This window comes from Equus caballus, chromosome 5 (assembly GCF_041296265.1).
Source record: "Equus caballus isolate H_3958 breed thoroughbred chromosome 5, TB-T2T, whole genome shotgun sequence".
In the NCBI taxonomy this organism is placed as follows: domain Eukaryota; kingdom Metazoa; phylum Chordata; class Mammalia; order Perissodactyla; family Equidae; genus Equus; species Equus caballus.
The window spans coordinates 28022235-28040245 of NC_091688.1; the positions used below are offsets into that span (position 1 = coordinate 28022235).

Here is an 18011-nt window from a genome sequence, read left to right on the forward strand (position 1 = left end):
CCACAGGAAAAATATTACACATATATAACATACATATAGACACACATACACAAAGACTTCACAGCTATTGTTTTAAAACTAGGAAATATACCATACCTTTAAAAGTCTTCACAAAGCATTTAACAAAGGCCCTCTTTCTAAGTGTACAATTTGACCTTAGATCAGTTTACCTTGGGAGGAACTTTTATTATCTCTTTTATTAGCACCTGATATTAGCCTCTAGTTTTTATCTCATGCTATGTGGGCTCAGGCAACCTCTATTGACTTCCCTTTAGAATGTTTAATTAACATTGTCTGAAGGGCAGATTTATATACTGTCTTATAATCAGGCAGGGGAAATCTTCCCCACTGAGGCACAACGTCTACCCCCACAATACAATTTACAATACAATCATGCAAAAGAGATGCAATAAGTTCATATAAAGCCTGTCAATGTATCAATTTTCCCACAAAATTTCATCTGAATTCCATCAACTTTTATACCTCTAATCATAGGGCTTTCATTAGGACATTATCAATAGGTCTTATAATATTGGATAGGAGAAGCATTCCCAGCAAAATATAATACATTTAGGCAAAATTTATATAACCTCTTTATAAAAATTAGCTCAAACATTTTAGCCCTTATTGTCTTAGCCACACTTATACTTTTACATTTTCTCAAGTATTAGTACCTTGAGTCAGGGTATTAAGGCTAGTCAATATTATTATTATTATTTTGTATTTCTTTTTTAATTTGGACTTTTCATAGGCACCAATGAAATAATTATGATGAGAGCTCTCAAAAGAAAATTTTGTTTTCCAATCTAGAAGTTTTTCCAATTTAAGTGATCCATCATCTGGCCACATTGACAAGTAGGATCTTAATAGCAACTCAAACCAATAAGCCTTTACAGCTTAATCACGGACACACGAGGCATCCCAAAAAGAGAATGCAAAAGAAGCAGTCCTCACAAGATCCAGAAAATTCACTCCCAAAAATAGTCTAAGAAAGCAAATGCCTTCGATGCACAAGCAGTACAAGTAACAAAGGTTGTGATGACAAAGTCCCCTTATGAAAGCAACTGGGACCCCTTATAATAAACTCCCCTGAGAAATGGCATAGCCAGACAGAGGAGTGTGTCTCAGAAACCCAGTCTTTGTCTGGCCACCAAGATGCATGCCAGTTACATGCATCCTCTGGATGGTGGAGACCAAAAAGGTCACAAAGCAACTCTCATGATGTAGAACAAGACAAAAGAAAAAAATCTCATCTTATATGCACATTAGCAGCTTTAGCAAAGTCTTGGGTCTCTTGGAGCCAAATTAATATCCAGGAGGGAGGTGCAGCCAGGTTGGGGATCATGTGTGCCTTACAGATACCTTGTTGCATGGACATTTTCTTGACATTGGTGGGGGACCTGTGTCATTTACCCCATTCCAGGATCAACTTATCCTATCATGGGAGTCTTCTTGAGGTGGTGAGTGCCCTAACGGCTCTTAACTGCTTGACCCATGCCCACCAAATTTGTGGCCTTTTTGGCTTCCAAGATGCCCTTAGCAACAGCTTTCACCTTATATGCATATTCCCAGACAACAGGCTTATAGATGCCTGCATCTTGCCCAATGTCTTTTTTTTCCCTTTCTATGACAAATGACACAAAGACAGAACAAGGGAAAATAGTGACCATCTCTGGGAGGAAAAGGATCAATAAGCCAATGAGTATTCAAACCAAATTTTCCAGGGTTACTGGGTCCAGGAGCTAGTTTCACCAATATTTTCTCCTGCTAATCTAAATTTAGAAAAGGAAAAAACCTCACTACTCTTGCTTCATTGGGCCCTGCAGGCAGAGATCTGGGAGGGTGATGTGGGAAGAACTCTTACTTCCTGCCGGCTCTTGTCAGGAGTCCAGGATCTCTCAGCTACAGTAGTGTAGGAGCAAGCAACATCCAGCCAGAGAAGTTTTATCCCATCCAAGTCATCAAACCATAGGGGAGGAAGACAATTCCTCTACATTCTAGGTCCTTCTGGCTGGTCTAAGAATTAAATTGACATGAGACAGAATAACAGGAGAAAATCAAACAAAGTTTAATAACATGTATACATGGGAGAAACCCAGGAAACTGAGTAACTTGCCAGAATGGCCAAGGTCGCCACCCTTCAGTGCAAGACAAAGGAGGCTGGTGGGGGTGGGGAGAATCAGTTTTGAGAAAGTACAAGAAAAAGCACAGTAAACAAGAATAAGGTTATTATGCAGATTTAAGTCCTCACCTTCCACATTGATAAGAGTTTCTAGAGACAAGATCATTCCCCACTTCCTGGTACAGAGAGGGAGACACCTTTACAAATGGAGATTTCCCTTACAAATGTAAAAGTCTCTTACAAAGCGTAACTTCTACTTGGTTTTCAGAGCTGCTCTCATGCCTGTAGTTTTTTTAAAAAAACAACCAGCCCAAAAAATCCTCATGCCAAAGACACACATCCTGAGGTAGTCAATGTAACTTACCTGAGGCTGGCAGCAGTTTCGTAGGACCCTCAGCCTTCAATGGAATGCAACTTGAATTTCTGTCTGACCATCTCTGATTGAAAAATAGGGTGCAACCAGATTTTTGTCAGACCATATTTTGGGACCCCAACCTGACGATTATTAAGCTAAGCCCTCAGGACATAAAATAAACTTGATAAGATTTTTCCTTTTTTTTTTTTTTTTTGGTTCTCTATAAATCTTTACAGCTTCCGGAACTTTTAGTTTGAGCAATTATGCCAGAAGGTGGTAAGCTCAACTCCTTAAAAATGTCTCTATTCCCTGCCTCTTAAAAAGGAGCCCTACAGTGGCCACTGTAGTTTTAAATTATCCCAGGTTATCTTGCCAGCCATTTACAGTTATCCCCATTTCCTTTAGCACTTGCAAATTTCAGCATGAAGCCAGCTGGAGTTCCAGGGGGAGGCTTCCCATCTGGGAACTGGTTGGCTTTTAGAAGCTCAATTTCCTGTTTTTCTTCTAGTTGCATTTTACTATAAAGTCTGAACAATTTCTAGGGACAGTGGAGTGGATCAGAAATGTGCTGCTTATGAGTGTTACTCCCTAAAGAAAGGTCATAAACACTCTCTTATGTGCCTCAGTTTCTCCTGCTGGCAGTCTAATACTACTGTGGGGGTTTGGAGTGCGTGAGCAACCAACCCTCATATGTGCTTCCCCTGACAAGCCTTTTAATTAATTAATGTGATGATAGTGGAGTTCCCTATGAGATGGCTACCTGTCATGAGGATTAATCCTCTGACACTCTCACAAGGTTTTCAGTCACCTGAGAATGCCTTTCAGCTGGGAGGAGCTGGTATCCCTTCTCTTTGGAGCCGAACAAGTTCAGACGCTCATTTGCCTATCAAGTGGTTTGTTCAGACTCTGTCAACACAATTCTTTCCAATTTAAAGCCAAATCAAAAAGGTCAGCCCGCCTCATTCACTCCAAAGTTCCCCCTAGGCTCCGCTGGCCTAGGAAAATCCTCCTGGATTTCTCTTTCCTAGGAATTCCCCACCTAGGTTCCTCTTGCCTAGAGTATGTACTGATAACCCTTTAAGACATCTAATCTTAAGGTTTGAAACAGCTCATCTAAGGGCCAGCCCAGTGGCACAGTGGTTAAGTGCACACGTTCTGCTTCAGTGGCCAGGGTTCGCTGGTTTGAATTCCGGGTGTGGACATGGCACCACTTGGCACGCCATGCTGTGGTAGGCATCCCACATATAAAGTAGAAGAAGATGGGCATGGATGTTAGCTCAGGGCCAGTCTTCCTCAGCAAAAAGAGGAGGATTGGCAGCAGTTAGCTCAGGGCTAATCTTTTCTCAAAAAAAAAAAACAAAAAACCCCAAAAAACCCAGCTCATCTATTCTCGGGACCATCAGCTTAAAATAAGGAGGTCTGGGTTTCAGGAAAACTCACCAGGGTCACCTGAAAAATGCAGTGATCCAGATGGGCTCAGAACACTAGTTCAGTGTAGATTCCAGGTGGTCTCTGGCAAGTTTCTCTGAAATCCTGCTGAGACTATGCCAAGAAATGTCAACACAAATAATCCATAGCCAATCTATAAATCAAAATTGGGGTGAGTTTATTATGAGCCAAACCTGGAGACCATATGCCCAGGAGAGTCCTTTCACAAAGGAGGGAGCACTCAAAAGAAGTGGAGTGCACAGAGTGGTTATATACTGTCTCGGAACAAAGAGCATATATCAAATATGATAGAAATAGTCCCTTTTTTTTTCCTTTTGTGAGGAAGATTGGCCCTGAGCTAACATCTGTTGCCAATCTTCCTCTTTTTGCTTGAGGAAGATTGTCATTGAGTTAACATCTGTGCCAATCTTCCTCCATTTAATGTGGGATGCCACCACAGCATGGCTTGATGAGCAGTATTAGGTCTGCACCCAGGATCTGAATCTACAAACCCTGGGCCACCAAAGCAGAGCAGGAAAACTTAACCACTACACCACTGGGCAGGCTCTGAAATGTCCCTTTAATAATAGTCATGAGAGTGCTTTGCTGGCACAGCAATTTGGTGAATACAGCAGGTCCGTGGTCACAAGGTGAGCACAGCAGGTCAGTAATTAATTCTTACTTTCGGGAAAGGCTTATCTTTAAAGAAATGCCGATATGTGGGAAGTTACATCCTTATCTTTAAGGGCATTTTTATTGTATTTATAGAATAGTAAATATTTAAAGCAGATGTACAATGCATGCTCAACAGGCCACATCAGGCCCTTTTGGAAAAACCAGGTCAGGCTGGATCAGTTTTAAACCAAATAGTTTCCTCATATACTCCAATATATCCTGTCACTTTTCATTTATTTATCACTGGTTTTGACAATCCTTTTACCAACCAGATTTGTTAATTTAAGAAAGTTTACTCTTTAGCCAAATCATAAATCACAGCCCATCATAAAATCTTATTAAATGTCCTAAATTATGATGATTAATAAAGTACACATCGAGGAAATATGGAGGGTATACCAGCCTGAGAGAAGTGCTTGTGGAAAAAGACTTGGAAGCTAGAAGAGGCACATGGTACAGGGCTGGGGTCAGGGAGGGGCTGGGCTGACTCAAGGAGGATTTGTATACTGGAGGTGTGGGAAGTGGTGTTGGAGAAGAAAGAGGCACCAGAACAGAGAAGGAAGGAGTGCAAAGGAAGCTGAGGAGTTGAGAGAGTGTAGCAGAGAGGGGAGAGGAAGTTCTCCCAGCAGAGCAGGCACAGGATGGGACAGGATTTGGGGGAATAAGACAGGTGAGACATTTGTTGGTGAGGAGAGGATCGAATCAGGAAAAGCGCCTAGAAGGAATCTGGGAGGATTCTCCTAGAAGGAGAATCAATGACGGGAGTCAGATAGAGTATGTGATCTAGAAGACTAAATGGTAATAGATAAACAAAGACACTTTCAAGAAAAAATTAAACAAACCTTGGTGAGAATGAGGATGTATAGAGGGGAGCCCATCGCAGTGTGGAGCAGGCCCTGTGGGCCAGGAGCCCGCCTGAGTCTGACCTGGACTGGCCTGAGGCTATTTGAAATCTTTGTTAGCCAACTTTCTGAGAGTATGTGTTCATTTCACAGCAGAAATGTATATGTGTTTGGTTAGGGAGAGCTGCTCAGACCCCACTGAGGGGTGTGTGATGTAAGGATTATGCATTCTGTTACCTCCTTGAAGAACCACAAAGTCTGATTCTGTAACACTTCTGGCCCCTAGGTTTCCAATAAGGGTCTCAGAGCTCTACTCCATTTCCTGTAGCTGCTGGTACCCTTGTGTGACAATAGAATATATATGTGTGGGTGGATGGAGGGCAGTCAAAAATTACACACAAGGCTGGTCAAAAGGCCACAGAACTTTGCAAAAATTCTCATAACTTGGTCCATGTTCTACAGTTTCTCAACTCCCTTTTCTACTGGAACCTAAAGACTTGAGGCCATACTTCTTTCCCTGTTCTTTTATTCTTCTGGGTACACATCAACAACTCTTTCTCCTCCATGTCCTAAGGCCTCTCTAGAACCTTCTCTCTAGGCTATACGACTAAGTTAATAAAAATAGATTAATAAGTATGATCTCATCTGCCCATCCAAAGCCATGTGGACTCAAGTGAGTGATTTTTCACTTCAGGGACACTGCATCCTGGCACCTGCCATCTCAGCATCCCCAGGCACACACATAAAGGTGACATCTCCCTCATAGACGTGATGTCTGCCTTTGTCGTCTGGGTCTTTGGGTTGTTTCACTGAGAGGCATGGACATCAGAAATGGGTGCTCTGAGAGGGCTTAGTAAAGGAAAACTTGGAGTGGTCCTACTGAGCTCTCTTCTCCTTTCAGCTCCCAGCCAGGAGGCCTTTGAGTTTCCAAATGTCAGAGGTGCAAGCTTCACAAGCACAGCTGTGGCCAAGCACCTGGGTTACCAATGATCTGCCACTTCAGCTGGACCAGTTGGATTGTGGTGACAGCTAAGCCAGGCTCGGCCTTTCCTCCACCATCTGGAGCATTGCAGCCAACAACGATTCTGGAAACCAGTGGCTGCTCTTCCAAGGTGAGAGAGAAAAGGGGAATACGAAGCTCTGGTCCATTGTTAGTCGTCAGAGGGTGACAGCGGGGAAGCGATGGGCCTCTCCCACACCTCCTGGCAATCATATCATTACTGGGTAGTGTGAGAAAGATCAACAAAAAAGAAACTATCAAAGTGACTCCGTTGGCTTCACCTCACCCATGGACTTTCAGGACCTTTCTTGTTCTGGTCACTTTGCTTATTCGATGTCTCCCATGGGTAGAGGAGTAAGTCACAGGAAGATCATGAATGACAATGGGTCCTGTTGGCTGTGGTTTTATTTTCAGAGTTTGGGTTTGGATGTTTCTCTCAGAATGAAGAACCCTGCCAAGCTGGAGGGTGATGCTCTTGATGGCTTGGCTGCCAGCAAGCATGGGTATCAAGTCATTGGCCACATTAATGCCTTAAGTGCCCTGAAACAGAAGATTGTCAAAGGAAAGCTGCTATTCAGCAAGTGGAGACTAACATGCAGTTTCCCCGGCCTTCAGCTTAGGGTGCTGAGGTAATCACATTGATGCTCTTAGATGCACTTATTCCTTATCGCTCTCTAGCTAAGATTCTAGCTCATTTTCACACTAATTTTTCTCTTCCTCATTTGTTCACTTCAACAGCTGATGTGACCTCTGTCTGGCCTTTCTGTTTTCCATGGGTGCTGCCACCCTGCCAGGCCCTTCCGTCTCCATCTCCTGTTCTCTCTCTGAGCTCTGCTGTATTCCAACTGCTCCTGTTCTGATATTCCATTTCACCTTTCCTCTTAGCCATGGGGAAGCCTGGCCCCAAGTTCTTCCTCAACACAAAAGCATCATGTAAGCCACTGAATACACAGCACTTTGCCTGAAATCGCACACTTTCTGGATTTCTTTGCCTTCCCCTCCCAGCTTCCCCAACTCCACTGCCTCTTTCTTCTGGGAGCGTTGTCTTAATGAATCTTCATGGGTCTTCCTCCTGGGTGTTCTAGGGAACCCAACCTGGGACATTCCTTAACCCTGGGCTTCTCCAAGTGAGCAGGAATTGTTAAAACTGAGGAGCAAGAGCCCAGATGACAGAAACTAAATGACAACCAGGGTCACAGGTGGCTGATCTGGACTGGCCTGGAGTCATGTGTCTCCTCAGCCCCAGATGAGCAGGCCTGTGCTAATCTGGATGCGGCTTCCAGGGACTCAGTGTCCCCACCTCAGGGCCTCATTGGAGCTGGCATTACGTGCAGGACAGTGGGTGGTACCCTAAAGGGACATTGTCTAAAAGTAGACGCAGAGGCCAGGTTTCTAAAATGCATAGAGCATGAGACACTTAGGCATTCAGATCTCTCTTTGTCACTCCCATTACCAGTTCTAGATATTCAGTGAAGAATCTAGAACAATGAACTGAGCTGTATCTGAGACCAGGAAATATAGGAGAGCATTGTAGTGAAATAACTTTGGGCCAGCTTTTTTTTTTTTTTTCAATTAATTAATTTTTTGTGGAAGAGTAGCCCTGAGCTAACATCTACCACCAATTCTCCTCTTTTTGCTCAGGAAGACTGGCCCTGAGCTGACATCCATGCCCATCTTCCTCTATTTTATATGTGGGATGCCTACCACAGCATGGCTTGACAAGCAGTGTGTAGGTCTGCACCTGGGATCTGAACTGGTGAGCCCTGGGCCACTGAAGCAGAAAGTGGCAACTTAGTGCCTGTGCCACTGGGCTGTGGGCCAGCTTTAAGAAGACCCAGGGAGATACACAAGAATACAAATCCAGTTGAGAAGGAAAGTGATTTATCTGAGTTTGTCAGACGGAAGACCAAAATCTTTAGGAACAGTAGAAAGAAACTCATAGTGGAAAAGATGAGAAGAAAAAGGAATGGTGTGAAATAGGGGAGGTTTAGTGAGTAATTTTAAAGGATGTAAATCATGCTATCATAAAATAAACACTGAGAGAGCTATGAACTGACATGAATGCCTTGACCCACTACCTTGAGATTCTGATTTAATTGTTCTGGGGTGGGATTTGGGTGTCAGTATCTTAAAAAGCTCCACTAAGATGCATGTAGGAATTAGAAAGACTATGGATCTGGTAGGATCTCAGTCATCAGTACTCAAGTTTCCTATGTGTGTGGCTACTTCACAGAAAAGCTGAATATCAGCCAGGGATGGAAGCAGCGTTCCTCTCTCCACAGAACTCTGTACAGCCTGGAGAAAACAGAAGAGGAAAAAGATAGACGGATGGGTTAGACACATGCTCTCTCCATTCAGATCAAACTTTCTCGCAATTTTTATAGTACAAGATACAGTAAGAAATAATATTACATAGAAACCCAGCGTATAAAAACTAATACCTCTCCTATTACAAGTAATGGAATTGAATTCTTTCTTTTCTACTTTGAAAATGAAACCTGCAGTCCGCTATTCGCTGAATTGATTTCACAGCCCACTAATAGGTTCAGACTGCGGATCGGAAAAAATTATTTTTTATCAAATTTTCTCCTTATGCAAAATCCAAATAAAGACTCTTGGGTCTTGTTCTCCTTTGTTTATTCCTTTTCATGGCTTTCTTTACCCTGGCACACAATATGAAAAGAGATTTTTTTTAGGGGAAGTTTGGAAAGAATTGATGAAAATCTAGGATAACTAAAACTAATGCTTTTTCATTTCCGTTTCAGAGTTTTGTGGGTCTACCTATTGAGAATATTCCTACGAATGCCGTAAGACGTATCCTGGAGTGAATTTACCTTCAGAGAATGTTGGTGCCCATGGGATGAAAATGAGTGGGGCCCTAGTTACACTCCTTGCTCTCTTTTTGCTAATTCCATTTTGAGTTTCTCCTTTTGGAGGGTCTTTCCCCAGTCTCATGGGAGAGGAATTTCTCTGTAAAACCTTATTCCTTTCCACCTAAGATGACCTGACAGCCTCTGTGCCTGAACACCTCCAGATTGAAGCCTTTCCTCTCACCTTTCCCCAAATGTACAGAAAGGGCCTGAGGCCTGGCTTTCAGTTCAGGGTCGTCAATAAAAGGGCATGTGGCTTTAGTTAGTCCTTAGCCCTTTGGCACCACACTTCCTCATCTGTAAAACGTGGAACTGGATTCGGATATATTCTGAGGTCCCTGTTGTTCTCACATTCTAGGGCTCTCCCATAACCTGCCACTCCTCCTCAGAGGACAGCGACATAGAGTTAAAGAGCGTATGTTTCTCTGCCAAGGGTCCTCTACTTCTGACAGCAGTCTGTTTCCAAATGTGCACGATGGATGCTAAGCACATCCCTCCCTGGGAGGTGTGGGAAAGCCATCACTTTGCTCCAGACTGAGGGGCTTCAGGAGTGAAGTGGCTGCTGAGGAAAGGCTGGTAGGGCTCTGGCTAAGGCTCTGCAGCCGCTCTGAGCTGGGATGTCACCAGGCTCCTGGTGGGGTGAGGACAGGGTGTCCCTCGATGCTGCACCACAGCCTGGATGGAAGCGCAGGGAGGTGTTTCTTCTACCTTGTGGCTCTCACTTTCCCCTTCAGCAGCCTGTGCTCCTCCTTCAGCTCCTCCCCTCAACAGGAGCTCAGCTTCCTGCTGGCCTCTGTCACCACATAGCCATCCCTCCAGGCTCAGCTATCAATGGGACCTGACAAAGACTCACACTGGATTTTCTTCTCTCTCAGATACCAAGAACTCTGAAACTAAGAGACGATATTGCTGATTTGAAAGAAACTGCATCATTGATGTGGTTTCATCATTGATGGGAAAAGTCTCAACCAGCAAATCAAGTTAAAGCCCAAACAGAACACTGAAGGGATCCTTTGCTGAGAATCAACATAACAACCACAAAGCACTCTCCACAATTTTTACTCCAAAGCCTGGTTTGAGGGGAGAAATCCCAGTCCTTCAGCCTCCAATTGTGATAAATCACTAAGGAGACCACTGCTTAGATTGGCACACGGTTATGAGAGACCTTAACCCTTGCTGCTCTCAGTTCCCATCTTGTACAGCACCGCAATCAGGAGCAACTGGCAGCAGACAACATGACAAACTGGGCATTCTTTGCCACCAGATGGGCTGTAGTAGGAAGACAGAGTTAACTATGCAGTGTTCTCGCTGAAAACGTTTAGCCTAAATTAAATCATGAGGTAGTTATGAGATGAGTGCAGAATTTAAACCATTGAACAAGACAACTTGCCTGTCTTTCTTCAAACAGTTAATGTCACCACAAATAAGATGACAAAAAGGAGAAGAGATATTTGGAGTTTCAAAGGACTGAAAAGGTTGTGTTACTAAATTTCTTTAGTGCTTTTGATCAAAAACATCTCCTCGCCTTTCGTGATTGTTTTTGGTAGTGTGACACTGACATGTTTGTAGAGGTCGGGACAGTTGTCTGGCTCAATGGTCTGCATTATGTAGTTGTCTGACCATTTGCTCATGATTAAATTCAGGCTGACCCCCTTGTCAAGAACAGTACAGAGATTAATGCTGCATGCTTCCCGAGGTGGTAGAAATACTATTCGAACATAATGACTACAGTTCTAGAAAGTGCTCAGATGAAATAGCCAATCTCAAAGAGTTACATACTGTATGACTCCATCATATAACATTCTTGAAATGACAAACTTATAGAATGAAAAAGATTAGGGGGCCTGCCTGGTGGCATAGCAGTTAAATTCGTGCGTTCTGCTTTGGTGGCCCAGGGTTCGCTAGTTTGGATCCCGGGAGCCAACATATGCACTGCTTATCAAGCCATGCTGTGGTGGGTGTCCCACATATAAAATAGAGGAAGCTGGGCACAGCTGGTAGCTCAGGGCCACTCTTCCTCAGCAAGAAGAGGAGGATTGGCGGCAGATGTTAGCTCAGGGTTAATCTTCCTCAAAAAAATAAAAACAAAAATAAGAAAAGAAAGATAGATTAGTGGTTGCCAGGGATCAGGGATGAGGAGCCAGAAACGGGAAGCAGGAGGGAGGTGGGTATGATTACAAAAGGGCAACAGGAGAGATCATTGTGGTGGTGAAACTGCTCTATCTTGACTATGATGTTGGAGATATGAACCTGCGTGTAACAAAGTTGCACAGAACTAAATAAATATACACGCAAATGAGTACAAGTAAAACTGAGGAATCTAGATAAGATGTGTGGATTGTATGTCAATATCCTGGTTGTGATATTGTACAATAGTAACGCAAGATATGACCATTGGAGGAAAATGAGTAAAGGGAACGTAAGACCTCTCTGGGTTATTGCTTAGAATAACTTGTAAATCTACAATTATCTCAAAATAAAACTTTAACTTTAAAAGTACAGTATTTATAAAATATGTGCTTGGTAAAACCTATCAAATTTAGTATTTATCTAAAAACACATTGGATATGCTGTGATATGCAGAATTTGTTGTTGTTTCAACTTATCCAGCAACCTTTATAAATTGTATTTTAAGGTTTTATACATGCTGTGAACTTCAACTAAAAAGTAAAAAAATAATAAATGTATTTTAGCCTTGAAAAAACTGTGCTCAGAAATTTAGAGGGAGAATTCCCTTCTTTCTGGTAGATTGACAGATGATTTAAAAAAATTGCAAATCACAAGTGTAAAACGTGTGAAAAAATGTAATGTCAAAAGAGATGGCCAATAAAAATCAACATTTAGACAGGAATTCACCATGGATGAAATTCGTTTTAATAGAAAACTATAATAAAGGCATCAAATAAGTATGTTTGTGAAATTAATGTAGGATAAACATTCACTAAGAACTAAACAAAAACAGGCGGATATGAAGCAAAAACTGTCAGATAAAAAACAACTAGAAATCTTGGAAATGAACAATGTAATCATTTCAAATTGCAATCTCAAGTAATAATATCACCTCTATGGGGACACAGTTTAAGAGAGACTTAGTGAATCAGAAGGCAATACTTCATGGCAAAGGGAAAGAAACAGATTAAAATAAAACCTTAAGACTTGTGGAGCATTGAATTAGCCACATTTCAGTGCAGAAAACAGAAATCCCTCCAAATTTCTTTAAAAGAAAGAGCTGAGAAGGCTAGAAGTCACTTTTGGACTATTGATTTCAAGGCCGCATCACTGAAATCACGATCTGGAGGTCAGGAAGCTGCTGCTGTCACCACTACTTCTGCAACGCATTTTTAATCTCATGATGTTGATAACTAGATAAAGGAAAGTGGAAAACGGCCACAAACATTTACCTACATCTGATCTTAGCTTTTTAGAAGGAGAAGCAGCAGGAAGAAATTGGCCTATGCCTTAATTCTGATCTCTGAATATTATATGACTGCTTTTACATGGTAGACACAATTTCCCTCCAGTCTCCTAGTTTCAAGAGAGTCTGAGAGATGTAGCCTTTAATTTTCTGATCTCTTTTAAAAAATAACAACTGGGAAAAAAGGATTAAAAGGGGAAATTTACATTTCTACAGAAATTTTAGGATCAGTTTCTTAAAATCCCTCCTGGGATTATAGATTGATGTGTGGAGAATTTATAACTTAACAACACTAAGTCTTCCAATTCATGAAAATGATATATCATTTATTTAAGTCTATATTTCTGTCAGCAAAATTTTGTAGTTTTCTTTGTAGAGTTCTTCCATGTTTTATAAAATGTATCTCTAAATATTTCCTGATTTTGTATGCTATTGAAAATGTTCTTAAAATTTCATTTTCTAACTGTTCATTGCTGGCATATAAAATGACAATTGTTGTTTGCATATTAACATTGTATCCTGTGACCTTACTTAATTCACGTTAGTTCTAGTAGATTCTTTTCTATACACATGATCATATCATTTGCCAATAAAGATAACTTTATTTCTACCTTTCCAATTCATTGACTTTTTTCTTTTTTTGCCTTATTGCATTGGCTGAAACCTCCAGCGAAATGTTGAATAGAAGTAGACAGAGTAAAAAAAAAAAAAAAAAAAGGAAGGAGTAGTACAGTAGATATCCATGCCTTTTCCTTTTCTTAGGCAGAAAGCATTAAGCCTTTTACTATTGAGTACAACGAAAGTTGTAGATTTGCTGAAGATGCCCTTAATTAGATTTAAAAATTTCCCTTCTATTGCTGAAAGATTTTATCAGGACTTAGTGTTGAACTTTATCAAACACCTCTTCTGCATCTATTGAAATGATCATATGGTTTTCTTCTTCATTCTATTAATATGGCAATTACATTGATTGACTTTTGGATATGTTAAAACAATCTTTTACTCATGGAATAAAACTCATTTGATCATGATGTACCATATTCTTTTATACATCTTTGGGTTTGTTTTGCTAAAATTTTGTTAAGGATATTTGTGTTTATGTTCATGAAAGATATTGGTTTGTAGTTCTGGTTTCTTGTGATGTCTTTGTCCTCATAAAATGGATTTGGACATGTTCTCTATTTTCTGAAAGAGTTTGTGTAGATTGGTATTATTTCTTCAGTAAATGTTGGACTTTACTGTGAAGCCATCTGGACGTGAAGTTTTCTTTTTGGAAAGATTAATTAAAAATAGCTTCTTGAATTAATATAAGGCTATTCAAGTTTTGTATTCTTATTGAATCAGTCTTTGTAATTTGTCTCATTCAATTAATTTGTTCATTTCATCCAATTTGTTGAATTTATTGGTAGAAAGTTGAATTTATTGGTATAAAATTGGTATTCTCTTATTTTTTCTTTTAATGACCTGGCTCTGCGGTGAGTGATGTGTTCTACTGCATTACTGATAATTGTGATTTTTGTCTTCTCTCTGTTCTTTATCAGTCTAAATAGAAGTTTTTAAAGATCTGAGTTTTGGTTTCATTGGTTTTCTCTATTATTTTTCTGTTTTCTGTGTCAATGAGTTTTGTGCTCATCTTTATTATTTCCATTCTGCTACTTGATTTTCATGACCTTATCACTTTGCAGGAGTACAGACTGGCTATTTTGTAGAATGTCCCTCAAACTGGCTTTTTTTTCTGATGCTTCCTCATAATTTGATTGAGATTATGCATTTTTCGCAGGAATACCACAGAAATGATGCTGAGTTTTTCTATCCTATCAGGAGGAACTTCATGTGTTTGTCCTGTTATTGATGATGTTAATTTTGATCAGTTGGTTAAAGTAGTTTGCCAGGTTTCTATACTATAAAGTTACAATTTGTAATTAATAAGCATCTTGTGGGGAAAAAACTGGAGAATATACAATTATCCCCTTTCTCATCAAACTTTGACTCACTATTTCAGATTCCATTGGTGATTCTTGCATAAAATAATTACTGATGGTTGCCAAATGCTGATTTTCAAATTGTATCATTCTTTCTACAGTATTAGCTGGAATTCTGCTATAAGGAAGGAACTTTCCTTTTCCTTATTTACTCATTTATATCAGGATGGGCTAGAATTCTTATTTTTTTAATGTTATAATCCATTGCCATTATTATTTTTTTCTCTAATTGTTCCAGGTTTGGTCAGTGGGAGCGTGTTCACGCTGGCTTCTGAGTCCTTTTGACATGTCACCATCAATTGTTGAGTACTTACTTATTTTCTGGAACCCTTAAATTCCGATATCATAAGGTGTTCCAGGCTTACCTTATACTTTCCCTGCCCCAGGACTGGAATCAGCCATTTTCTCCAAGGAACTCTGATTTCTTTTATCAGAAAAAGGTATTTAGAAATCTGGATCTGGAGTCTCATCATTTCTAGGCTTTCTGAGCAGACAGATCTAATATATACATATAAATCATATCTATATCATATGTAAGTCCCTCAATAAGCATGAATGAGTGAACAGAAAGTAGGCAGATTGCAATAACACATGGAAGAGGAATGTACAGTGGGCTTGAATTTGTAAACAAATCTCTGGTAAGGCAAAACCATCTCTCATTGATCTCCTTCACTCCACATATTACCTGGCCTGGGTGTGAAGTTGGTGTCCTACTTTTTTCATCATTGCTATTTGCAGACCAATCTCTTTCCTTCCTCATCACAAAACCCTTTCCTCTGGATCTCATGCCATCAGAATACATCATCCACTATCTCATTTTTTTGGAGTCATGTTTAGATGTCCAGGACACTTCAAGCTTAATGGTTGCAATCTATATTCATGAGCATTTACATCAGCTGGGCCCTTAGCATTACTCACTAATTTTACCAAATTTCTCTAGTTCTTTCTTCTCTTCCTCTCTTCAAACATATAACATCGCATTCTCATGATGACCTTGCTTTGTATATCACTGAGGAAACAGAAGAAATTTGAAGCAAGTTTCCAAAAGCCATCACCATGACATCCCCCGTGACCTGCAACTGTGTCCTTACATGCTACCTTCCTACCTATCTGCTTTTATCTAAGGCCAATATCTCCAGCTGTGCACTAAAAAGAGCTAAAACTTACTGAGCACTTCCTAAGTAGCTTGCACTATCCTAAGCACTTTATGTATATTGATTTATTTAATTCTTACAATAATCCTATGTGTCCCCACTTTACAGATGGAAAATCACTTGATAGATAGATAACTAAGGTACATGGACAAGGAACTTTCCTAGAGTCAAACAGCTGTTAAATGACGGGACTCCAATCTGAGCCGAGTCTGTGTACGGAATGCATGCTCTTAATCACCAGCTACACTGCTTCTCAGGATGAAGTCAATTACCGCTCACTTCCTCAGGGACTTTAGAAATTCTTCCCCCTCTCTCCTGTGTCATATCCATCAGCATGCAACATGATATAATTTTCCCCATGTCTTAAAATAAAACCTCTCTTGATCCTACATTGACGTCCAGCAAACATCCTATTTCTCTGCACCAACTTTTCTGCAAAACTTCTCAAAAAAGTTGCCTATAAATGTCTGTATTGGCTATCTCCAATTTCTCTCCCCGCATTCTCTGTTTTAGCCTCTCAGTCTAGCTTTTACCCACAACCACTCTACTGAAAGCTTTTGTCAAGGCCACCAATGACCTCTATAGATCAATCTTAGCCCTCATATGGCTTTCTTCACTTTGGTTCCTCGATACATGTACTCCTATTGACTTCCATATGTATATATCTCAAGCCTAGAAACCCCTGAGCTCCAGATTTGTATTTTTGACTACTTATACAATATCTCTACTTTGATGTCTAAAAGGCATCTCAAACTTAACGTGTCTGAAAACAAATTCCTAATCTTTCTGTTACAAAAGTCTTCCTCAACTCATTAAGTGGCAACATCTCCCTTTCTGTAGCTCAGACTGAAAATCTTGGTGTCATCCTTAAGTCCTTTCTTTTTAACTGCACACCTAATCCTTTAACAAGTTGCTAGCCCCAACTTCAAAATATAAAACTACGCTTCACATAATTCATCTCTGAGTCCTTACCTCCCCACCCTAAAAACTGTCAAGATGCCTGGCTTGGAGACTTTGAGATTGTTAGCAATATCTGTCTTTTTTGTTGTTCACAGGAATCTTCTCTCTTCCTGGTTCTGCTTCTACTTCAGTCCCCACAGCTTGGTCCATGATGAGAGCATAGGACTTCAGAAAAGAAAAGCAAGAACAAGAGTTATCTCTAAGCAACTCTGCTTCCATTCTGTCATGATGTTCCCCTGCGGCAAGGAAGACCAAAATTTGGCTACCTGCTTGGAATTCAGAGAGGGAAAATACAGAGAAAAAATTTTAACATTTTAGTAACTTACCCTGCAAGAGTGAAAGAAGAGTTACTCTTTTTAAAGAGTGTGTGAGAGACTTGAGATGGAAGTAGTGGCAATGGGAAGGAAGGAAAACACCACGACCTCTCAATATTGAGGCATACTAAGTATGATAACAAACCAGCCACCACTGGAGCAGGTTGCAAAGGAAGTATTAATGTTAGGGAAGAGGCTGTTTTTAATTTTGGCAGGGGGGTGAAGGGAACACTCAAGGTTGGTGGTTGGAAAATGAGGTATTTCCACTTTGGGCATTAACCAAAAAAACAGGGCTAGGGTGTGATAAGACAACAACTATTAATGCTCAAGTGTCCCAAGAAATTTGATAGTGATAGTGGGTTAAATATTATAAAATGCAAATTTCTGCAGTAAGCAAGTATAATTTCTTACAACAAAGCATTGGTCTCAAGAGTAAAGGCAATACAATCTTTGCAATCAAAGTATACTCTCACAGGAGAGCTTACCTGCAGAAAAAATAAAACTATTCAACTTTATGACAATAGGATACAAAGTAATTATAAATCCCATTACCCCCCACATACCTGTTTGTTATTTTCTTCAAGGTTACTGATTGTTAAATACTTTTCCAGCTTTTACCCTTATCTAAATAATAAGCTATAAAGGCTAACTCAATGTATTGTATTGTCAAAGTTTAATATTTGCCAATATCTACATTTCTTGCTATTATAAACCTGTCTATTGATTCCAACTTCTAATTTAATCAAAGTGGAGTTAACAGTTTTGAATTTATAATTTGCTTTTACACTAAACCAATGATATACTGTAGTCCTCGCTTCAAGCCTTTCCTACTTTGAGCATGCTGCCGTACTTGCAGTCCCCAGTCCTGCCATGTGGATCTCATCTATTTGTCCT

General features: G+C 40.4%; 2 protein-coding genes across 6 annotated transcripts in view; one reads left to right on the forward strand and one right to left on the reverse strand.

The window, feature by feature from the left end:
- The window catches only part of LOC138924039 (neuroblastoma breakpoint family member 6-like), a 23515-nt gene extending 12120 nt beyond the window's left edge, over positions 1–11395 (forward strand). Inside the window, exons 5-7 of the mRNA XM_070266769.1 lie at positions 6324–6534; positions 6837–7051; positions 9188–11395. Coding sequence (XP_070122870.1) covers positions 6409–6534; positions 6837–7051; positions 9188–9233 — 387 coding nt within the window. The 5' untranslated portion in view covers positions 6324–6408 and the 3' untranslated portion in view covers positions 9234–11395. The remainder of the gene's footprint in view (positions 1–6323; positions 6535–6836; positions 7052–9187) is intronic.
- The window catches only part of CD55 (CD55 molecule (Cromer blood group)), a 40336-nt gene continuing 30333 nt past the window's right edge, over positions 8009–18011 (reverse strand). For 2 of the 5 annotated variants that reach the window (XM_070266292.1, XM_070266288.1), the window contains exon 9: positions 8009–8717. In XM_070266292.1, coding sequence (XP_070122393.1) covers positions 8668–8717 — 50 coding nt within the window. In that variant the 3' untranslated portion in view covers positions 8009–8667. The remainder of the gene's footprint in view (positions 8718–18011) is intronic. The other 3 variants (XM_070266283.1, XM_070266277.1, XM_070266281.1) reach the window with 3 other exon arrangements.